The sequence below is a fragment of the Pelodiscus sinensis genome, chromosome 24, assembly GCF_049634645.1.
Source record: "Pelodiscus sinensis isolate JC-2024 chromosome 24, ASM4963464v1, whole genome shotgun sequence".
Classification (NCBI taxonomy): Eukaryota; Metazoa; Chordata; order Testudines; family Trionychidae; genus Pelodiscus; species Pelodiscus sinensis.
The window spans coordinates 20,188,795-20,212,010 of record NC_134734.1 but is presented as its reverse complement, the minus strand read 5'-3'; the positions used below and the strand labels follow the sequence as shown (position 1 = coordinate 20,212,010).

The 23,216-nt window shown below is 56.1% G+C and overlaps 2 protein-coding genes across 2 annotated transcripts in view; one reads left to right on the top strand and one right to left on the bottom strand.

The window, feature by feature from the left end:
- Positions 1–14,013, top strand: part of SV2A (synaptic vesicle glycoprotein 2A) — a 59,677-nt gene extending 45,664 nt beyond the window's left edge. Inside the window, exons 9-13 of the mRNA XM_075907579.1 lie at positions 474–638; positions 1,513–1,646; positions 4,482–4,685; positions 5,667–5,826; positions 9,249–14,013. Coding sequence (XP_075763694.1) covers positions 474–638; positions 1,513–1,646; positions 4,482–4,685; positions 5,667–5,826; positions 9,249–9,432 — 847 coding nt within the window. The 3' untranslated portion in view covers positions 9,433–14,013. The remainder of the gene's footprint in view (positions 1–473; positions 639–1,512; positions 1,647–4,481; positions 4,686–5,666; positions 5,827–9,248) is intronic.
- A 6,443-nt stretch (positions 14,014–20,456) lies between these two features.
- On the bottom strand, positions 20,457–22,865 carry BOLA1 (bolA family member 1). Its single transcript, XM_075907035.1, has 2 exons — positions 22,736–22,865; positions 20,457–21,675 (listed from the first exon to the last, which is right to left on the bottom strand). The coding sequence occupies exons 1-2, from the start codon at positions 22,802–22,804 to the stop codon at positions 21,217–21,219; spliced, it is 528 nt and encodes a 175-aa protein (XP_075763150.1). The 5' UTR covers positions 22,805–22,865; the 3' UTR covers positions 20,457–21,216.
- Positions 22,866–23,216: the final 351 nt, after the last annotated feature.

Below are 23,216 nucleotides of genomic sequence, written 5' to 3'. Positions count from 1 at the left end.
ATTTAGGGGGGGATTCCCCAGTCCCAGGCAGCCCCTTGCACCTAATAGGAAGAACTACATACAGCTCCTAGCATAATGGGATCCCGTCCCATGACTTAGGGTCCTAGTGCTACCATAATGCCCCTAGTAGCAATAACTATGTACAGCTCCAAGCACAATGGGCTCCTGCCTCATGATTTAGGGTCCTAGTGCTACCGTAATGCACCTAATAGCAATTATTATGTAAAGCTCCAAGCACAATGGGCTCTTGCCCCATCACTTAGTGTCCTAGTGCTACCGTAATGCACCTAGTAGCAATAACTATGTTCAGCTCCTAGCACAATGGGCTCCTGCCTCATGATTTAAGGTCCTAGTGCTACCGTAATACACCTAATAGCTAGACAATGAACAGCTCCTAGTTCAAGGGGGGTCCTGGTTCGTGACTTGGCACTACAGACAGTCAGTACTGATCTCTCGCTTGCTGTCTCTGATAGTTACTACGGCTTGACCGTCTGGTTCCCAGACATGATCAAGCATTTGCAGAACATCGAATACGCCTCCCGCACCAAGCTCTTCACCCGGGAGAAGGTGGAGCACTTCACCTTCAACTTCACCCTGGAGAACCAGATCCACCGCGATGGGCAATACTTCAATGACAAGTGAGTGGCGGGCCGTCCCTCCCCACCCGGGGGCACTCAGCACGCGCCCTCCTTGAGCTTTGGGAGATGGGCCGAGCTGCTGCGGGGCTGTGCTCGTGGAAAGCAACCGGGCATCCCTGTACTGAGCAGGGGAAAGACACCGGGGTGGGGCTGCTCTTACATGGCCCCATGGGTGCAAAGAAAGGGGGGAAGGGTGTTGCCATTTTCTGTGCTGGGGAATGGCTGGCCTGGCCAGAGTGAGAGGAGGTCTGTCAGCTTGTGGGGTGCGTGTGCACGTGTGTGTGCCTGCATGCATGTGTGTGCGCACGTGTGTGCATGAATATGTGTGTTCATGTGTGTGTACGCATGTGCCTGCATGCACGTGCACGTGTGTTTGTGTGCACGCATGTGTGCATTCATGCATGTGTGTGCACACATGCACTTGTGTGTGCATGCACGTGTGCATGTGTGCACACATGTGTCCGTGCACATGTGTGTGCATGCGTCTGCATAAATAAATAGGTGCTGGGGGAAGGGCAGCCAGAACCTCATCAGGAATGTGGCCTTGAGGTTGGGATCCATGGTGCATCCAGAGCACAATGTCAACAGGGCAAGCGTGACCTTCACCCCGTCACACACTGATGCCCTAGGACCTCCATCCTCCACGTAAGCCTTGAGTTCCCTGCTGGGCCAATTGCAGGGCCTTATTTAACTCCCCGCCATGGCACCTCATCCGACAGGGACTGACCCGAGACCCACCCAACTCCGGGCACTGAGGGGTCTCCGAACACCCCGTGTCTGGCTTAGCAGGTCCAGCAACCATCTGTTTCCCCCTGGGATGGAGGGCCACCCAGTCCCTGTTGGGTCACTCAGTCCCAGTCTCCATAACCGGCAGGTTCATCGGCCTCAAGCTGAAATCGGTCTCCTTTGAGGACTCCCTCTTTGAGGAGTGCTACTTTGAAGACATCACTTCCAGCAACACCTTCTTCCGGAACTGCTCCTTCATCTCCACCGTCTTCTACAACACAGGTACCGTCCTGCTGCCCCGGCCACAGGTCAGTCTGGACCCGTAAGGCCTGTGTAGTCTGTCTACAGCCGAGAGCGAATAAGTGGCCCCAGCACCTTGCCACACATTAGGCAATCCTGTCTCATCTCCGCTGGCGGTGTAGTTGTTGTAACACCATTACCGTAGCAGCCAACCCCGGTCGGGGCCCCGGTGCTGGGTGTATATGTCACGAGAGACTCTCCCTGCTCTGAAGAGATGAACTAGACAATGGATAAGCGCAGCAACGTAGAACAGAATCCTGTGCTCATTGGTCCTAAGCCAGTACCCTGGCCATTGGGCCACACTGCCTCTCCGGCTTTCGGGTATGTCTGCACTGCAAAGGTGCGTTCCAAACCCAGGTAGGCTGCGTCAGGCTGGCCGTTTGGGCCAGCAGCTCATATTCAAACGTCTAGGCTTGCTAAGCCCAGTGTGGAGCCAAATTGCCATGTCTTCACTGCAGTTGGAACCCAGGCGAGCTCACCCGTGTGAAGGAGACCCCATGTTTGCGGTGTGGACACACGCCCTTCAGGACAGGCTGAATTCCCCAGCACTAGCGCTTCCTCCCTAATAGTTCACAGGGGAGGTTCCTTCCTGACCATTCTGCTGGTGGTCCGCTTGGGCCATGGAGCATGAGGATGATTAATTGTGTTCACTAGCCTAACCAGTGCAGCTACACATGCTGCATTGGGGGTCCCTTGAAGGGAGCACAAGTGGCATGAAGTTGATCTTCTGGTGGAGGGAAGCATCTCGACCAGAGAGTCGGGGGAACAAACAGGCTCCGGTTTGCCGGTGCCCTGCAGGATTGAGCCAGGGCTGTTTTAGGGCCTTCTTTCCCTCACCCTGCCCTCAAAATTGCTGCTCTAGCGGCGAGGCAGCTGCTAAAGATCCTCTGCGCCGTGCTAATTAGCTGCCTCATGGTGACTCAGCACTGAATAGATGCGGATGGGCAATGGGAGGGGAGCCGCAGACAATGAGAGATGAGGCAGCTGGTGCTGCCAACCCACATATTTTCGGAAAAGCATCCACAAATGCTGTGGAAGGGGAAACAAACAGCCGATCAATTTACCCCACCCCACCCCCCTCAAAAGCCATCTTCAGCTGGGACAGATGCCGCTCCAGCGCTGGCCTGGTATGCGATCTCGCATAGGACCCCTGGGGACCTCTGCCCTGCCCGCCCTTTGGTGGAGTTGGACCTAGAGACCCAAGGGGCTCATCTGTCCACGTGGATTCAGAATCCCTGGGCTGCCTGCAAGATGCAAAGGGGCTAGTCCTCATCGAGTTCCCCCTTGGTTAATTACCTCCACTGCATGCTGTTACACAGCGGCTGTGTTCCACTTCAGAGGTGGCTGCATTTCGGGGGGAGGCGGGGGGAAGTGAGCAAACACATTGGTGTATAGCCACTAGACAGCTGCCGCGCTTTGGCCCAGAGGTGGCTGCTTTTCAGTGGTGGGTGACAGCGGTGGGGCAGTGAGAGACAGCAGCCATGTCCCACAGAAGAAGGGGTTTGCTTTTGGCTGCTGGGAGAGCACAGCCCACGCCGTGGGGCTGTCCATCCACTGAGCGGCAGCTGCGCCCCACCCTAGAGGTGGCTGCATGGCAGAGCTGGGAGAGCAGCCCTGCGCAGTGCTGCGGTGTGGTCGTTAAACTGCAGCCACGTTCCACTTCAGAGGTAGCCGCATCTGCCTATTTAGGGGTGCTGAGTGCCATGGTGCCCGTGCTCTGACTGTATTCAGGGCCTGGAGGGCTAGCTGCCCCCTAGTACAGAGCTGGGTCTCTCCCCCATATGCCTCCCACCCTGCAGCATCTCTGTCTATGACAGGCAAGCCGCTGTCTTGTTGCTGCCGGGGGGCTGTCTTGTTGCTCCTCTGTCCCCAGCCCCAGGGTATGCTGGCATGCCAAACTCCTCATCCCCAGCCTCACCCCACCCCAGAGCCCACCCCTCTTAACCCAGGCCTGAACCCCTCCCACAGCCCGAACCCCTCGGCCCCGCCCCATTCATGTTGCAATGTGCACCAGTGCAGAGGCGATGGGCCACACCTCACCTCCGTATCGGTGCGCATAACAAGGTTCATTCCACACAGGTTAAGAACATAAACATGTCCAGACTGGGTGAGACCAAAGGTCCAGCTATCCCAGTGCCCTGTCTGCCGACAGCAGCCAATGCCAGGTGCCCCAGAGGGAGTGAACAGAAACAGGGAATCATCAAGTGATCTGTCCCGTCACCCATTCCCAGCTTCTGACAAACAGAGACTCGGGTCACCATCCCTGCCCATCCTGGCTAATAGCCATTGATGGACCTAACCTCCATGAATTTTTCCAGCTCTTGTTTGAACTCTGTTAAAGTTCTGGCCTTCCCAGCATCCTCTGGCAAGGAGTTCCACAGGTTGACTGTGCACTGCAAGAAGAAACTTCCTTTTGTTTATTTTAAACCTGCTACCTATTAATTTCATTTGGGGACCCCCTCGTTCTCATGTTATGGGAACAAGTAAATAACTTCTCCTTATTCACTTTTGATATTCCAAGTTGATATTCGTAGGTAAATTATTTTTTTCTTGTGATAGTGACGTTGTACAATATAGGGAAACTGTAAAATGTTTACTGTTTCTAATCCATGTGTACATTATTTAAAAAAATATGTATCGGCTTACAAGGCAGGTGTGGGGGGGGGATGAGTTGGACCCATTCTGGGCACCACCAAAAAATATACAAAACTGTCCCACCTGCCCTCCGAATCGCATAGCGGGAAGGGCAAAGGGCCTGCAAATCGCTCTGTAGCTCAATGCAAGGCCACGCCTGGCGTCTCTTCTCCCTCTCCACAGACCTGTTCGAGTACAAATTCATCAACAGCAAAATCATCAACAGCACTTTCCTGCACAACAAAGAAGGCTGCCAGCTGGACTTCAGCGATGACAACAATGCCTACATGATCTACTTCGTCAGCTTCCTGGGCACCCTCGCCGTGCTGCCGGGGAACATCGTCTCGGCCCTGCTCATGGACAAGATCGGGCGCCTCCGGATGCTGGGTGAGGGGCGCGGATGTTGCCTGTAGGCTGCTGGGGGTTAGTGATGGTGGCAGCGTGGGGATAGTCTGTTCCTTTGGCACATAGACCCTGCAGGAGCAAAAACTGACACACTCCCTCCCCTCTTAAATCCAGCTCCCCTATGGCTTGAAGCTCTCCCCTGCTGGCCAGAAAGGGTCTCACCCCTCTTTGGTAGAGCTGGGAAGGAAAGATTTCTCCAGCCTGTGAAAATTTTTGAGATGTCAAAGTTTTCCCTCATCCAGCATCAGGATGAAAATTTGAAATCTCAAAACTTGTCCTGACCTGCGCATCTGAATATTTTCTTTCCATATCCATTGTGTCTCCATTATTTCGAAGCGTTTCATTTCAATTTCTACCTCTTTGGAGAATAGCGGGGTTCTTTTGATCCTAAATCACCAACCTTTCGAAAGGGAAAAAAAGTTGTTTTAAATGGAAAAACTGAACCCCCGCCCCACCCGCAATGGCTCAAAATGGGCCGTGCACCAGACTTGATCCTTTCCCACAAGCAGGTTCAATGAATCCATTTTCCAACCTCCCTCCCCCCCAAAATGTTGAGTTGAAACTCCCAACCGGCTCTGTCGTTCCTTGGCTGATGCTTGAATAGATCCTCTTGGTCCAGGGGGAGCAGTTGTATCCAGCCTTCTCCGCCCCAGCCAGCACATAGGGGAAACCTCCATAGCCCCGTGCCCCTGCTGCCTTTTGTAGCTGGGAACCCTGCTGAAGTCAGGACCTGGCAGAATTGTGGAGGAGCAAAGAGGAAGCCAGCGAGCGATGGTGGGGAGGGCAGGGAGGTGGCAGGGGGTTGGGCATGGTTAGGAGGCGATGGAGGTTGATGCAGGGGAGATATTCTCACGCCGGGGAGGAGGCGGAGGATGCTGGCTCTGCTCAGGTTTTTGGGAGGCCAATACACCCTCCCCGCCCCCCCATCCCCATCCTAACTCACCTCTCCTCGTCTTGGCACAGCCGGCTCCAGCGTGATGTCGTGCATCAGCTGCTTCTTCTTGTCGTTCGGGAACAGCGAGTCGGCCATGATCGCCCTGCTCTGCCTTTTCGGGGGGGTGAGCATCGCCTCCTGGAACGCCCTGGACGTGCTGACGGTGGAGCTGTACCCTTCGGACAAAAGGTACACGCCCCTGCCCCCTTTATCCACCCAAGGCAGGGCGAGTCCGGACCCTGGATGCCCCGTGGCCGGGTTCCGTGAAGCCCCCTCCAAGTGGCTGAAAAGGAGGAATCCTGCATTAACCGTCAAAATCTGGGATCTTTGGGGCCCTGATGGATTAGTGATCAATATCTGGTGAGGCCCAGAGGGCTTGCTGGGCCAGCCTGTTGCGGGAGGGCAGGTGGCTTAGTGACTAGCCCTTAAGGCTCCCAGGTTCTAGGCCTAGCCAGCCCCAAAAGCAATGCCTAGTGGTTAGAGCAGGAGGCAGGCCCCCTGGGCAGAGTGCATCAGAAACTTTCCATGGAAAGCCGAGTGTTACTATCCCAGCTTGGTTTAGCAGAAGGAAAACTTGAGCTGAACCAGGCACAGACTTGACCAAATGTCGGCTGGAGAAGCAAAGAGCAGGGCTCCCTAGCTCCGTGGGACAAGTAGCACCTCCCTGATGCCAGGGGTCACAATTTTACAGCGACAGCCTGGATACTGGGGCCTTTGTCTTAAGGCACCTATTACCCCCATGCCCGCTCCTGACTCGTCGCACTGGCTGGCGGGTCCCCTGGAGCTGGGGAAGCCCTGCTGTGGGGCTTCTGGGCCTCTCCAGCAGCAGAGCAAGAAGGCACTTGTCAGTTTCATATGAAATTAACAAGAACCTGCCCTGGCCGGTGCTGGAAAGCCAAAAAGTTCCATCTCCGTTCTCCCCGATGTTGCCTGAAACCCGCTTTCCATCACCCCGCTCCGGGAGGGCGCTTTTCTCAAAACGGCTCCACTTTTCACAGAACGGGAGTCCCTCCTCCTCCCCCCCCAGCCAGTTCCAGTCCCTACTCTGGGCATGGAGCTGCCTCCGCTGGGCTGAGCACTGGGGCGCCTGGTCGTCCTCTTCCCACCTCTGCCGCTGACTGGCTGCCTCTTCCTCTCCCTGCACCCTGTGAATCTATTGGCTGTAGAGCAGCGATGGGCGACCACCAATTAAAGGGGTGGGGGGCGCATGTCTGGCCCTCCTTCACCTCAGTGGGCTGCAGCAGCTGGTGGCTCACAGGGGTTCCACCTATGGCCCTGGCCTCCCCCCCCCGTCTGCCCTTCCCACGCGCCTCTCGTGCACGGGGACACCAGAGCCCCACACTCACCGGCTCCTCCCTCCCACATTCGGAGCACGTGACTCGCCTGAGCCGCGCTCCCTCCCTGCGCCTCCCCCTCCCACCCAGCTGGAATGTGGCGGACAGCTGTTTCGTGGCATTTCAGCTCTGGGAGGGAGGGGGGGAGCCGCACAGGCACAGTGCGATTCGGGCGATTTGCAGCAGGTCCGAAAGGACTGGAAGGGAAGGCGGAGGGAATGCAGGGCTCTGGCGCCACAGTGCACGAGAGGCGCGGGAGGAAAGGGGGGCAGCCAGGGGCCCAGCGGGCTGCAGGTGGAGCCCCGATGAGCCGCACGTTGCCCACCCCTGCTGCAGAGTGAGCCCTGGCCTGGGAGAATTCGACTGTGAGAGCGGAGCCATTGAGATCTTACGCCACAGCCCCAAGCACCGGCGCCCACCGTGGAGCTGGACCATGCCTGTGCCAGTGCCCTGAGCAATCAGCTCCTAACCCTGTTCCTGAGGTGCCAGGGGCACCATGTAAATCTTTTGTGCATGAGGGAGGCCCGCAAAGGATTCTGGGAGCGCAGCGACTTTTGCACCAGTGAGGGAGGCTGCGGGTTTGAGGGCCATGTCCAGGACAAGGAATTGTCACTGAAATCAGTGGCTGCAGCTCAAGGGCGCCACCTCCAGGCCAAGCTGCGAATCACACTCCTTTCGCCTAGGCCTGGGAGTCCCTGCAGCTGCCCCCTGTGGATACTGGCACAACTGAGGCTCTGCTCAGTGTCTTGTGATCTCTGCTGCCCTGCAGGCAGATGCCTCCTCCCCTTTCAAAGCTCTGGGAAGTGTCTGACAGCTGAGGGAGCTGCTTCTTTTGGGGAACAAATGAAAAAAGCTAAGCGTGAAGGGCCCTGATACACCGGCACCCGGTGGCAGCCTGGGCTGCCCTTCTGGATGGTGCATTTGTGCTCTGCTCTCTGCAGTCTCCCCCCCCCCCAGCAAAAGGGTGCAGGATGGGATTCAATGGACCAGCCTTGGATTTAGCAGGGGATTTGGGGGACCCTGGAAGGAGGAGCCCCCATCTGAAAGCAGGTGGGTGGGAAGCAGGGCACCGGAAGTGGGGCCCTTGTGCTGACTGTAGGAGGGGTGGGGAAGCTGCAGCCCTCATTCCACATTAGAACACAGGCACTGTCTCGGGAGAGTTTCTTGGGTGCTGAGGCCTTGTCTACATTGGCACATTTTGTCGCCAACCCCGACCTTTTGGGGACAAAGCAGCGTGAGCGTTTACACTGCAATGCAACTTTTGTTGGGAAAAACACCTGGTTTTGGCGACAAAAAACTTCCAGTCCTGCCAGAGACTTTTGTCTTTTCCCCTCCCTTTATTGTCTGCAAAGAGCCAGGGTGGACTCTTTTTTTTTTTGTCACGAGAACAAGCTTCCACCAGTATCTCACAATGCCTGGCCTGATGGCTCTGCTCAGTGACTTGTGATCTCTGCTGCCCTGAAGGCACATGCCGCCACCCCCCCCTTTCAAAGCTCCAGGAAGTGTCTGACAGCGGAGGGAGCTGCTCCCTAGGGGGAACATACAAAAAGCAAATCATTGGTGTGCTCCTGTTCTGCCCTACTAGGAGCACAGCGGCAGGCAGGCTGGAGAGACGGCGGTGCTGCTTTCCTCAGCACAGAGAGCTCCCAGGGAATCCCAAGAAGCACAGGGTTCAGCTCTGCCTTCCCTTCACACTGCACTATGGGATGCTTACCCACAATGCTTTGCTCTGTCCACGGGAGACCTAGCAACACGGCCATGAAATGTCAACAATGGGAGGCAGAAAAACGGGTTTGAGCAGTTTTCACTTTTGGCGCCATTTGCATTCTAACAACACTTTCATTGCCAAACCTTCCCAGTGTAGACAAAGCTTTAGACCAGCCAGCGTAGCTTTGCCGAAATCGGTGTTAAATGCAGCGGAGTTACTGATTTCCTGCTGAAAAAAATATCTGCAAAACAGCAGAGCGTTAAACAGCCCTAGTGTGTGGCTTTCTCTCTCTCTCTCTCTCTCTCTCAAATAAAAATCCTTTCCTCTCTCCAGCATTGGGGGTTATGAGCACACCCGAGCTTGGGGCCCCATTGTGCCAGGCACTGTGCGTATAGCGAAAGAGAAGCAGGCCCTGCGACAAAGAGCTCACACTAGAACCGGAGCAAGGAAAAGTGACTTGACCGAGGCCATGCAGTAGATCAGTGGCAGAGCCAGGAACAGCCTGTCCAGTTTCTTCATCCCCTTCCTCCCTTCCCCCATATCTTCATCCCCTCTCTCCTCTTTGCTAGGACGACAGCCTTCGGCTTCCTCAATGCCCTCTGCAAATTGGCGGCCGTCCTGGGCATCAGCATCTTCACCTCCTTCGTCGGCATCACGAAAGCCGTGCCCATTTTGCTGGCCTCAACGGCACTGGCGGTGGGCAGCTCGCTAGCGTTGAAGCTGCCGGAGACGCGCGGGCAGGTGTTGCAGTGAGTGGGGGGTGCGCCCCCAGGTTTCCCCCACCCCCCCCAGGGAGATTAGAATTGTTAGACACTGTGAAATGTCTTATTTTCTCATATTGATGATTTTATTTTTTTGCTCCCCTCCCCCATCTCCTTCTTTCCCCTCCGCTCCCCCCCTTTTTCCGGTGTCATAACATGTGTGAGGATCAGCTCATTCGTTGCGGGAGTTGGGGAGGTTTGAAAACTTCACTGAGAAGGAGAGGGGGGAAAAAACCCCTCTGTGCACTAAATTCAGCCTGGGAATAGCCCGGCCCTGGCAGCGTGAATCGATTCACTGGGCCGGCGGCCGATTGGCCTGGCTCCTGATCAGAGCCGGACATCGCGAGGGGTTAGGGCCAGATCCTCAAAGGTGGTTTCTAACGTCTAGGCGCCCTGCCATGGAGCAGCAACCCAGAATCCCTTTGCGGAGCTTGCCCTAGGGTGTGCGCGGGAGACCACGTGCTCCATTTAATTTTACACGTGTGGGTGTGAACTAGTGGTATGTGCAACGTGTGCTCACGGCTCTTGGCTGTATAATATTCTCCGACGCCTCATTGATTTGTTTCATCGGGCACCTGCGGTGTGTCGAGAGCAACGCAACCCCCGTCGCCCTCCCCCCCTGCCATTGCTTTCGTGGCCCACTGAGTCGTGCGTGAACCAAGCCAGGTTTGCAGCAGCAAATCGGCCCGAGCGACGGCGTGTCTCTGTGTCACGTGAGCCGAGTTTGAAATCCTGGGCGGCGCGTGTCCTTGCATCGTGTCTCGTCGGTCTCGCACATCGCTGGTAAATCCGTGCATTCGCCCTGTAGAGTCTAGTGATATCAGACATTCATACACTTGGCAGGCAGCAGGTCCAGGATCTCGTTGGCACAGGCAGTGTCTGCGTCAGAGCAGCAGTTCCCTTCTTTGCGCTGGTAGGAGGATCATCCTGAGGCTCCATGCCTCAGTTTCCCCATCTGTAATACAGGGGTCCTGATACGTGCCCCCTTCTGTGGAGTGCGTTAGGGGAAAGGGGCTGTCTGTAAGGCCAAAGCAGAAGTCATTTTTTTCCCTCCTTTGGCCCAGTGGTCCCTGGAAGCCGTGCGTTTGGGTAGCCACTCAGGAGAGATTCTGGTGCCGCCCTGCCCCACCAATCAGCAGAGCGCCCACAGCTGGGTTTGTGTCTCTACTGGCGGTGCACATTCGCACAGGCCTGGGTGCACAAAATTATTCCGCACACGGGTGGGGAAAAAAATCTGCACATGAGCAGAAAGATTAGCGGGCACATTGCTTGGGATCCACAGCAGCTCTGACATCCCGCTGTACGCGGACAGAGCTTAGCCCACTTCCCCGGGCAGTCTCCTCCCATCCCAGTGTGCGTTTCAGATGAACAGCACCGTGCCGCTCAGGTCCTCGATGATCGTTTTTGTCAGGATTTTAAACGCTGTTTCTTCCATTTGAAGGGGGGAGAAAATTGGACTTTGAGGCCGAGGGGTTGGGTTTTGCGGGTTTTTTAATTCTCCCCAAGAACAGCTGTTTGGGGGAGGGGTGATGGTAGCACCTACAAGACCCAAACGGAGCTCATGGCTCCAGCACAGTCATCCGGCAGCCCAGCTGGCTAACCTCTGTCTTGTCCCTAGTGGCGGTGCACAGTCGCACATGCCTGGGTGCACAAAAATTATTCCGCACACGGGTGGGAAAAAATCTGCACACAAGCAGAAAGATTAGCGGGCACGTTGCTTGGGATCCACATTGCTTGCTGCTCGTTCTGACTAGGCATGGCGCCTCTTCGACTCTGTAGCAGTCTGTCTCTCTGCCCTCCCCTAGCTCCTCGGCTGGCACAAAGGTCGGGTCCAGGCTTATAAACCCGCCTGCATCCAGAAGCGGACTGGCAATCAAAACAGGCCTGAGAAATGGGTTGAGACCAGCCCGCCCTGTGACGTCACCCCTGTGTGCCCCTCAAGCCCTGCCCCCTGCGTCATGTCCGGCACGGGGCGCAGGCGGCGGGTTAGAATCATAGAATCATAGAATAATAGGACTGGAAGGGACCTCGAGAGGTCATCGAGTCCAGCCCCCCACCCTCAAGGCAGGACCAAGCTCCGTCTACACCATCCCTGACAGATGTCTATCCAACCTGTTCTTAAATATCTCCAGAGAGGGAGATTCCACCACCTCCCTTGGCAATTTATTCCAATATTTGACCACCCTGACAGTTAGGAATTTTTTCCTAATGTCTAATCTAAACCTCCCCTGCTGCACTTTAAGCCCATTACTCCTTGTCCTGTCCTCAGAAACCAAGAGGAACAAATTTTCTCCTTCCTCCTTGTGACACCCTTTTAGATATTTGAAAACCGCTATCATGTCCCCCCTTAATCTTCTTTTTTCCAAACTCAACAAGCCCAGTTCATGAAGCCTGGCTTCATAGGTCATGTTCTCTAGACCTTTAATCATTCTTGTCGCTCTTCTCTGTACCCTTTCCAATTTCTCCACATCTTTCTTGAAATGTGGGGCCCAGAACTGGACACAGTACTCCAGCTGAGGCCTAACTAGTGCAGAGTAGAGCGGCAGAATGACTTCACGAGTTTTGCTTACAACACACCTGTTGATACAACCTAGAATCATATTTGCTTTTTTTGCAACAGCATCACACTGTTGACGCATATTCAACTTGTGGTCCACTATGACCCCTAGATCCCTTTCCGCCATGCTCCTTCCTAGACAGTTGCTTCCCATCTTGTATGTATGGAACTGATTGTTCCTTCCTCACTGGTATCGACACTCCACTTAGCTAGATTAGAGCCAGCCTGGCTCTGGCTACACATGCTGCCGTCACACCACGGCATGGAATGGAGACACCTTTAAGTGACTTGACCATGGTCATACAGAGAATCTGTGGCAGAGCCGGCACTCAAACCTGGCTCCGGCTCCCTCCTCACTAACCACTGAGCCATCCTCCCTGGACATCACTGGCAGAAAGAAAGGGCCTAGTGCTTTTGCCATAACAAAGCTTCATTACACAAAAGCGTCGTCACATATTACAAGCCAGCGATGTGCCCCGACGATCCACCAATGTGCGGTGGTTTTTAATCTTGTGCAGTGGGGCGTGTGGACCTGGTTCCATTTAAACCAGACTTACTGTGGTTTGGCTGACCCGAGCCTGAGAACGGGGGCGGGAGGAGGGTTGGTAAACTGAGCTAGCAGCAACCACACAAGGGTTTGCAGCCCTTCAAGCCTGGCTCTGCATTAACCCAGTCTAGCTGCGCTGGAAGCGCTAGGTCTTGTTCATCTCCTGTGTGCAGACAAAAGCCAGGAGCCGCCGGGCCCAATTTGTCGGCGCCGTGCGTCATTTACAGCGAGGTGACGCGCCCGCACAGCGCCATTGATGTACCAGGGTGGCCTTGCACACCCGTTCGGTCACTTGCACGGCAGGTGTGCACCGTTTTCAGAACGGTGGTGACTTGCACTGAGATGTGGCCGTGCAAGGTGCAAGACAAGGAGCGAATCAGCCCCGGGCTTCCCATGGCAGCTGGTAGCTGGGGCAGGGGGAGCAGGGGGAATCAGCAAAAGGCCACGTCGCAAGCACCGGCGTGTGACACGACAGAGAGTGGAAGTCCTGAAGCATGACAGCTGCTAGACGCTATTTTAGCAGCCAACCCCACAGGCTATTCCTGGGTAGCCTGGCCCGTCAAGAAGGGCCCCAAAAGACCATGGTAGGACAACGGTCCCACCTCGCAGGCGGCGCACCTCGAGAAGCTGTACTGGCCCCAGCTACGCTGGTTTGGCTGCCCCACTGTGCATGGGGCTAGACTGGATGAAGGCCACATTGTGACGGGCACCAGAACGGAACCTGGGGTTGCCCATAAAAGCTGGTTTTAAAAGGCCGCTGTAGCGGGGGTGAGCAAACCTGCGCCGGATGCCAGCCTAGCTGATACCAGGACAATCGGCATCCGCGAGCCAAGGCTGTTAGTGTTTCCCTATTTTAACCCGGCTGTCTGTGCCGCTGTCCCATCGGCCTGGCTGGCCTGCAGGCTTCGTGGCTGCCTTGGTGACGAAGGGGGCTGATTTTTTAGAACGCTTTAACTCAAGCCCCTGGGTGGAGCTCGTGCCTCTTGTGGGCCACGCACGTCTCGCTGTAGAGCCCCACCCCTCAGCGCCAAACGCGCGCGCGGCTCTCAGACAGGATGGCACAGCTGGCGTGGATGGTCTTGCACAGTCATTTACAACAGACTCCTTGGAATCTTCCAAGGCACCTAAATCACTTGGGCACAGATGTCTCAGTTTTGACTGTACCTTGAGAGCCTGCATTTTATAGACATTGGGCTCTTCCATCACTCAGTTGCTTTGGAAAATGTTACACCCCCCCCCCAGGCTCCAAAGTCCCCTTGTCAAAAGGGCCTCATGAGTCGGACCAGTTGAGTTTTGTGCACATAGCTTGGTGTGCATAAGAGATCTGATTTGCAGGCAGTGTTGCGAGCCGGGCTAAGATGTCGCAATTTGGGTGTATACACACACACACACACACACACACACACACTCTCTCTCTCTCTCTCTGGGTGTGTCTAGACTACATGCCTCCTTCGACGGAGGCATGTAGATTAGCCAGATCGGAAGAGGGAAATGAAGCCGCGATTAAAATAATCGCGGCTTCATTTAAATTTAAATGGCTGCCCCGATCTGCCGATCAGCTGTTTGTCGGCAGATCGGGGCAGTCTGGACGCGATGCCCGGACAAAGAAGCCTTTCTTGATCGACACAGGTATGCCTCGTGAAACCAGGTTTACCTGTGTCGATCAAGAAAGGCTTCTTTGTCGGCGCATCGCGTCCAGACTGCCCCGATCTGCCGACAAACAGCTGATCGGCAGATCGGGGCAGCCATTTAAATTTAAATGAAGCCGCGATTATTTTAATCGCGGCTTCATTTCCCTCTTCCGATCTGGCTAATCTACATGCCTCCGTCGACGGAGGCATGTAGTCTAGACACACCCTCTCTCTCTCTCTCTCTGCCAAAATCATTAGTCCCTTTTACCAATGTCTCCTAAATCTTGTTGAAAGCCAAGAGGATGTAGGCGCCTAAGGGTTTATGTCACTTTTGGAAAGCGGACGTAGGTGCTTATGAAAATATTCCCCCGCGTTTCCTTTTAAAAAAACGTCAGGGCTTGTTGGATCAGGCTTTTAGTGTAAAAATCTTGTTGCCAACTTGAGCCAAAGACAGGGGGTCAGGAGGTGCAAACGTCCTAGGCAAGAAGGCTTTTTCTTATTGGAGCAAACTGATCAGAGGAGGGTGGGGGGGGTGTCTGCTTTGAAATGGATTTTAGAATGTAAAAGAGTTTAACTACGGGGGGGCTTTGGAAAATGTTAACCTGCTGCTTGAAAAGGGAGGGGAGAAATTGTGTCTCACCGTTTGAAAGTTGTCACTTTTTTCCCCTCCAATGTGTGCTCTTCCCCCTCCAAAAAAACAGGACCAAATTTAGGCCCCGCTGCAGCTTGGCCCCCATCTTCTGCAGGGCCAGCCTACTAGGCCTGGGCCCCCTAGAAGTAACCAGCACCCCGGCCTTACGCTCTCCCGCCCCCCCACGCCGTGTTGCCAGGGCTCACACGCAGCCACGCCCGGCAGGCGCCTCATGGGCCTTTGGGAGCAGGAGCGTTGGCCACTCTGCATGAGCCGGAAAAAGCACAAGGCCGGGCAGAGTCTCCCCGGCACCCCGCTGCCACTCAGATCTCACCTGCCCCCCAGGATCCCTCATCCCCAGCTAAACCCCGGAACCGAGGCACCGCCGAGTGTGGGGCTAGGCCTGGCCTGCTCCCTGAAGGGTCAGGATGCCGCAGGGCCAAGCGCCTCGACAGGTCTCTTCTCCATCGCGCCCGCATCGATCCCAGGGACCCCGCGGGCATCGCCACCCCCGCACCAGGGTGACGCTGCAGTCACCAAGCACAGGACAGGGCCCCCAGCAGCCTAATTCTCCTCTCCACGGAGCCTGCGCTCCATGCGCATTAAACCGGCAGCAGGCCCGGCAGCTCCACCCCAGGCCTGGATCCTCATCCCGCCAGGGGAAAGGAGCCACGACTCCAGGAGACGTTGCCACGGCGATCGGCTACCAGAGCCCCTTCTCCATCACAGAGCAGCCCGGAGGGGAGGCTGGCGGGGGGGGGCTACGATCCAGCCGCCCCGCGACAGCCCCAGTGCTGTGTTTGCAAAGGCGGAGGGCAGGGGCGGGCAGAGGGAGGTTTTCTCAGACCCCCTGGAGGGCCGGCTCTGCACAGTTGGGTTTCCCCCATGGGGCGGAGCGCAGCGCATTTTAAACAAGCAGCTAAAACCTTCCCGCCAGCAACGGTCAGGAAAGCACAACGGTACCTGCGGCAACCTGAGACGCGCCCAACCCGCCGGGCTCCCTCTGACACAGGCGCCCAAATCCCCACTCTCCTCCCCCGCACATGGGCCACAAGGCCCTCCAACGCCTGGAAAGAACGGGCGGCGGGGTCCCCGCCACGAGGCTCCTGCTGCCTTTGACAAGACTGATGCACCTTGGTGAAGAGACCAATCATCAGGACCACGGGAGGGTGGCTCTGTATAAGAGGCGAGCGAGACTAAAAGCACAATCATAGACTCGTAGGCCTGGAAGGGACCTCGCGAGGTCCTCGAGTCCAGTCCCCTGCCCTCACGGTAGGACCAAGCCCCATCTAGACCATCCCTGTCCCGTATCTGTCCATCCTGCTCTTAAATATCTCCAGGGATGGAGGTTCCACAACCTCTAGGCCATTTACTCGGGTGCGTCACCGCACGGCATGTAACCGGTTCACCAATGAAGCGGGATTTTACATCCTTAGTTTGGGGGCTCTCCTGCCGCACTCCCCCCCCCCCCCCCGAGTCAGACGTATCGCTGCGCTGAGAACGCTCTTCCCACCCTGCAGATGATGTCGAGAGTTTAGTTTTGGCCTCTTCCCTCTCGCGTGGGAACGAGAAGCCAAACTTGCAGAGGTTTGCAAAGCAGAAGCCTGGGGCCGTTTGCCTTTGGGGCCAACCGAAATGGTTGCGTCTCGCCTCCCAAATCCTGTTTTCAACGCGATGAACCGACCAACCCCCGAGAGGCGTGGCAAATGGGACTGTTTTGTTGACAAAGCGTCGAGTGACGTGTTTTGGTGGGGGTTAAATGCTTCCCTCCCCCCTTTCTGAGTTGGCAGACTGGCCAACCCCAATCTCCTTTCGGCTCCGCCAGATCGGTGTGCGGAGGCAAAAAAAGGATTGCAAATTCCACGCACAAGCCCAGCTCTCTGAGACATAAGCCATAACGTGCACCGAGGGGTGCTGCGGACCCCGGCGGTCTCATGTCTGGATGCACAGGACTGCCCCCAGGAACAGGCCAGGTTATCTTCGCCACAGTCGGCTTAATCATCCTCCCCCAGCCCATGCAGTAAAACACGCCCCCCGCCACCTGCGAGGCTCTGACTCTCTCAGCGCCAGGTGGTGGGGAGCGAGAGATGAGCACAATCTTCAGAAATGCCGTCGCATGGACGGCTCAGCACAGAAAACCCCTTCCAGTGCCAACGCCCAGATGACCCTCGATGGCCGAGGCCAGAAGGAACCAGGTCGCTCGTATTGTCTCACTTCCTGCATAGCACAAGGCAAAAAATCCGCCAGGGATTCTCAAGGACATGAAGAATAGTGATAGAAATGTAGCCGTCTTAGTCTGGTGTAGCTGAAACAAAATACAGGACTATGTAGCACTTTCAAGTCTTTAAAGTGCTACATCGTCCTGTATTTTGTTCAAGGACATGAGGCTGAGCTGGGCAGATCTTTGGATGAAACAGCCAGCGCCGAGCCACTCTGCCCGAGCTGTAAGGCTGCTCAGCCTTGTGCCATCTGGATTTGCCTGCCCAGGGCATGCAGGAAGGCGGGAGAGACTTACAGACCTTGCATTGCACCTTGTGGAACACCGGCAGGTGGAACCGAAGCGAGGACCGCTGGAGATTAGCATGTGAGCCTCTCCCCCTGGAGTGAAAAGCCAGCTGGCTGGCAGCTACGGCTGTCAGGCAAGCTCCTTCTCTCTGTAAGTGGTCTCAATGACACTAGATGGGACAGCAGGTGGGTTACATTTGCACAAGGGCATTGGGCGGGGATCGCGTGGGGACAGCCAATCTGCCTTGTTGGAGAAGCTGTAAAAACAGGTGTGGTTTTACATCTCCGGGGGAAGTCCTGGGGGTAGAAGGCCCGGGTTTGCTGGCTTGACCCTGATTTAGCAAATCCAGGTCACCCCTGTGACCTTCACCTGGGCGATTTCCCTAGAGTAGCTGCTAAAAATGACAGTGCCTCATCTCTGCGTGGGTTTGGCATCGTGATGCAATAAATACATAAATAAAACCACACCTGTTTTGGGCAGTGAAGAGCGTGCGAGCCGGTGCTATTGGCCCCTCCAATGTACATCTGCATCCCCGACCCCCAAAATCCAACACCCCACAAGAGAACCCCCAAGCCCATGCAGAAGGGATCCTTCCTCACAGATCCAAAACTGGTTCCCCACGACCTGCACCAGCCCTAAGCAATCAAACAGCACAACCCATCCTGTTTTTTCTAAGTAACCGTCGCGCGCTCTCGCTCTTCCCATTCTTCGGTGTAGCTGGTCTTTTAAAGAAAACATTCGTAGTACTGTCCGTATGCAAACCTGTGCCGTGGAGTAGTTTTTAGATGTTTGTAAAGAACAACAACAATGTACAAAACCCCCTCTCCAGCCCCCCAAAATATCAAGCAAACGAATACGTCAGCTGTGGTCTTTGAGTTATCCATTTTGTATAAAACAGAGTGATTAGATATGACAATGATTTTAAATGTCATGCTGGGGAAAAAAAATCAAATAAAAAAAATAAGGTGCTGTGAATTTAAAAAAAAGAAAGGCGGTGTGTGAGTCGGTGTGACTGGAGAAGGCATTACGCCCCCTGCTGGCTCAGTGACTATTTTTGCCAGCGCTATGAACTATATTCCATAAAAATCAATGTAAAAAGAAAAAAATATTAAAAGATTCAAAAATTTAAAAAAAATTCCACAGCCGTCCTGAAGTCTGTGATGCCCGGTGGAGGTGGAGGTGGAGGGAGGGTTTTGGGGTGCTGGGAAATAAAGAGATGTGTGACCTCTTTATGTTTGCACACCCGATGTGTATGGAAGTGGGGAGAGGAGGACAGAGCAGGTAAAAATGGCCAGCATCAAAATATAAAGCCAGATGTTGGAGAAACTTCTCCCCACCTGTGCTTCAGAGAGCAGACTCTTCAGAGTTGCACAATTCCGGGCAAATCGTTTTTATTTCCTAATCGGATTCAGCTTCCGACCCGGCCAGGAAAAACAGCTCCGGCAGTCCCAAAGGAGAAAGCTCGTGGGAGTTTCCCTGGCCCTGTAAGATTCGGGGGCCTTCCAGCTATGCCTCTGATACAATCGACGAGGTCTGCCCATTCCAAACCCCACACCCACGGGCCGGGCCTCAATCATTCCGTCGTCATACGTGCCTGCTTACGCTCACCCTTGCCCTGACAGCCATCGGGAAATCCAAATCAGGCTGCAGCCGCGCTCTGTATTCCCTCTGGAGTTTAAAGCTCCACATTTAGTTTGTATTGGGGAAAGTGTAAACTCAACAAAGACCCAAGATTAGAACAACCCTGAGACAAACTGAACAAACAAACAAGAAATTGGGAGTGGGGGCCAAAAGGCTCTGCCCTAAGAGTGTTTTGAATGGTTCCCTGTGTTGTTTTCTACTAATAAAAGAAAGTTCTTCACACAGCGTGTAGTCAACCTGTGGAACTCCTTGCCAGAGGAGGCTGTGAAGGCTAGGACTAGAACAGAGTTTAAAGAGAAGCTAGATAATTTCATGAAGGTTAGGTCCATAAAAGGCTATTAGCCAGGGGATAAAATGGTGTCCTTGGCCTCTGTCTGTCAGAGGCTGGAGAGGGATGGCAGGAGACAAATCGCTTGATCATTGTCTTCGGTCCACCCTCTCTGGGGCACCTGGTGCTGGCCACTGTCAGTAGACAGGATACTGGGCTAGATGGACCTTTGGTCTGACCCAGTACGGCCGTTCTTATGTTCTTACCCCTCCGGGCCAGCGTGCAGAAGTGACACCCTCCAGCATAGGGGGTGGACGGACAGACAGACAGAATATTGACCGGTTGTTTTTCCATTGCCCCAAACTGAACGCCTTGCAAAACAAAGCGGCTACGTCTACACTGGCAGCTTCTTGTGCAAAAACTCTTCCAGAAGAGAGCGTCTATACTGGTATGTGCTTTTGCACAAGAGCATCCATGCCAGTGTAGACACCCTCTTCTGCAAGAAAGCTCTGATGGCCATTTTAAGCATAGGGTTTTCTTGCGCAAGAAATTCACGTTGCCTGTCTACACTGGCCTCTTGCGCAAGAACAGTCGCGCAAAAGGGCTTATTCCAGAGCGGGAGCATCATAGTTCTTGCGCAAGAAGCCCTGATTTCATACAGCAGAACGTCAGCGTTCTTGTGCAAGAACTTGCAGCCAGTGTAGACAGGCAGCACGTTTTTGCGCCAGAGCGGCCGCTTTGGCGCAAGACTGCACCAGTGTAGACACAGCCAGCAGAAATAAGGAACAGTCCTGCTGAAATGAAGTGGAAATGAGGGCCTGCGAACGGCTGATCTTCCGTCAGCGAACAGGTAAAAGTCCTGCTGTATCTGTTGCCCGTTTGGCTGCGGGGCTCACAGCTGAAATGACGTGCCTCTCGTTGGCCTGACCTCCATGGGAGAAGGCATCAGAGCCTCCCTCTGCAAAGCCAGACCCCAAGGGGGTTTTCCGTTTGCCTTGCAGGGCCAGCCCACACACAGCAGGGGGAAGGGGGAGTTTATTCTGGGTTGAGCATCCTCCACCGAATTATGAACTCGGAAAGGCCCAAACGGCACTCCCAGCCACCCTGGCGGAATCTCCTCGCTGCGGATGGTGCACCAAGGGAAACACCAAACCAGCGTGACTCAGTTTCCCCAGTGAAATAAAGGCGATTTTGCCCACCCCAGAGCTGCACACACAACCACAACCAGAGGCATGTCACTGTGAACCCATTCTTTGTTTGGCTTTATTAACAACACACGTTTCCCCCACCCAACTGTAAATGCACAACACCAAGAATTTTTTTTTGGGGGGGGGGGGGAGGGAAGAGTATCCACTGTCCATTAGAAACCGGGCCTTGCAAATCTCCCCCAGCTCTGCAGAAACAATCACCGCAAAGGCAAGTTTCGGCAGCTGTCCAGAGCCTAGTCTGCCAACCCGACCCTCCTGCTGCCTCGGCAGCAAAGGAAACAGCACGGGCAGCGGATAACAGACAAGGGAAGACACTGCCATCCCCAAACTGCCTACACTGCCCAGCCACATGGGAAAGGCTGGGGCCACGCCGCGTGGCAGGCAAGATCCCTGGAGGCCAGGGAAGGTTGGGGTCCCACTGTGCAGCTGGGGCTGGGCGGGGCTTGGCTGGTGGGGAGATTGTGAAGGGGCATGTCTCTGGGAAGGGGCGGGGCTTTGGGCAGAAGGGGCGGGGCTTCAGCTGCCTTTCCCAGCTGGACCTCTGCCCATGGGAACCAGGAATATTTCACACAAGCAACCAAAAAACCAGTAACTGGCGGCCAAGTGCAGAGTCCAGAGCTGACCCTGGTGGACTCCTGGCGTCCCCAGACTGCAAAGGGTCCCTCTTGCAGCGCTAGGCAGCGATGCACCACACCAGGGCTCCGGATGGGGTCACAATGTCACCTCAGAGCGTGAGCTAATGTAACCCGATCCGCCGCCCTGCCCTTTCCATGGCTGCCCCTCCGCGTCACCCCTGGCTGCCCAGTTTGGTGACCATGTGAGGGTCGTGCTTGGATCCCCCGAGGCACGCCGGACTCCGGCTCACGCTTGGGTTCTCTTCCCACTGCTGGGGGGTCTTGGCTTGGATGGAGAGGGCATGCACGGGTCCGGCCAGCTCGGCCTGGAGGATCTCGTTCACCAGCCGGTGGCGCTGCAGCAGGGGCAGGCCGGCGAAGCGCTGGCTGGCGATCACCACCTTGAAGTGGGTCTCGGCGCCGGGAGGCACGGCGTGCATGGAACTCTCGTTGTGCACCTCCAGGTGCACCGGCTGCAGGGCCTGCCGGAGCTTGGCGCGGATGGACGACTCCACCGGCTTCTCCTCCATGGCGGGGCCCGATGCCGCGGACCCAAAGCTGGCGGCCGGCCGAGGGAGGGCTTGGCGAAGGAGGCGAGCAGGGAGCATCCGGAGGGGGACAGGGTCCCAAGGCTGCATCACAGAGAGTGGGGAAAGACAGGCTGAGACGACATCCCCTGTACAGCATCATCTGCCTGCTGCTTTGGACGCGAAGGAGCAGGAGGGGAGAGCCTGCTAGCAGGAGGAGGAGCACTGGGGCACGGAAATGTGGCGGGGGAGAGAAGGGTGAGCATGGAGACAGCCTGGGCTTTGCATGGCGGGGGGGGGGGGGTCTATGCAGGGCAGGGACAGCTGGGGTTTGCATGGCGGGGGGGGGGGTCTATGCAGGGCAGGCACAGCCTGGGGTTTGCATGGCGGGGAGGGGGGGTCTATGCAGGGCAGACACAGCCTGGGGTTTGCATGGCGGGGGGGGGGTCTATGCAGGGCAGGGACAGCCTGGGGTTCGCATGGCGGGAGGGGGGGTCCATGCTGGGCAGGCACAGCCTGGGGTTTGCATGGCCGGGGATGGGGGGGGGGGTCCATGCAGGGCAGGGACAGCCTGGGGTTTGCATGGGGGGGGCATGCAGGGCAGGGACAGCCTGGGGTTTGCATGGCGGCGGGGGGGGGGGTCTATGCAGGGCAGGGACAGCCTGGGGTTTGCATGGCGGGGGGGAGGGGTCTATGCAGGGCAGGGACAGCCTGGGCTTTGCATGGCGGGGGGGGGGGGGTCTATGCAGGGCAGGGACAGCCTGGGGTTTGCATGGGGGGGGCATGCAGGGCAGGGACAGCTTGGGGTTTGCATGGGGGGGGCATGCAGGGCAGGGACAGCCTGGGGTTTGCATGGCGGGGGGGGGTCTATGCAGGGCAGGGACAGCCTGGGGTTTGCATGGCGGGGGGGGGGGGTCTATGCAGGGCAGGGACAGCTTGGGGTTTGCATGGGGGGGGGCATGCAGGGCAGGGACAGCCTGGGGTTTGCATGGGGGGGGCATGCAGGGCAGGGACAGCCTGGGGTTTGCATGGCGGGGGGGGGGTCTATGCAGGGCAGGGACAGCCTGGGCTTTGCATGGCGGTTAGCTTGGCTAACCCTTAACACTTTTGCTTTGGATCCAATCCCCCTCCCAAGCAACCTCTCCTGCAAACAGCCGGCCCCTACCTGTGCCTCCCCTCGGTCTGTTTCACCAGCCTCCGTGCAACGCACTTCCAGGCAGAGCTTGCATTGCATCCTGGGAAACGTAGTTCCCTCCCCGCCAAAACCTGGGCCAGCGAGAGAACTACAAGTCCCAGGAGGCCTTTCGCCAGCCCGCGTGTACGTCTCCCCCACCTATTCCCCTGGTGCACTCTGGGAATTGTAGTTCTGTCAGCAACCTGCTCAGTGCACACCCACACCCGCACCCACACCATAGCTGGAGCAATCCACCCCTGCCCAGTACTCTGGCTCACCCCCTGCACCATGGTGTATCCCCTGGGGAATAGATGGAGTGCCTGGTGGCTGACCCCATCAGAACGGCCAGACGGGGGGAGACCAAAGGTCCGTCTAGCCCAGTATCCTGTCTGCCGACAGCGGCCAATGCCAGATACCCCAGGGGGAGCGAACAGAACGGGGAATCAACGTGATTCATGGCATCCGCCTCCTT

Coding starts and splice junctions, on each gene's coding strand:
- BOLA1 (XM_075907035.1), bottom strand. CDS start 22,804: ATGCAATGCAAGCTCTGCCTGGAAGTGCGTTGCACGGAGGCTGGTGAA. Junction 21,676..22,735: donor CAGACCGAGGGGAGGCACAG/GTAGGGGCCGGC, acceptor TCTGTGATGCAG/CCTTGGGACCCTGTCCCCCT.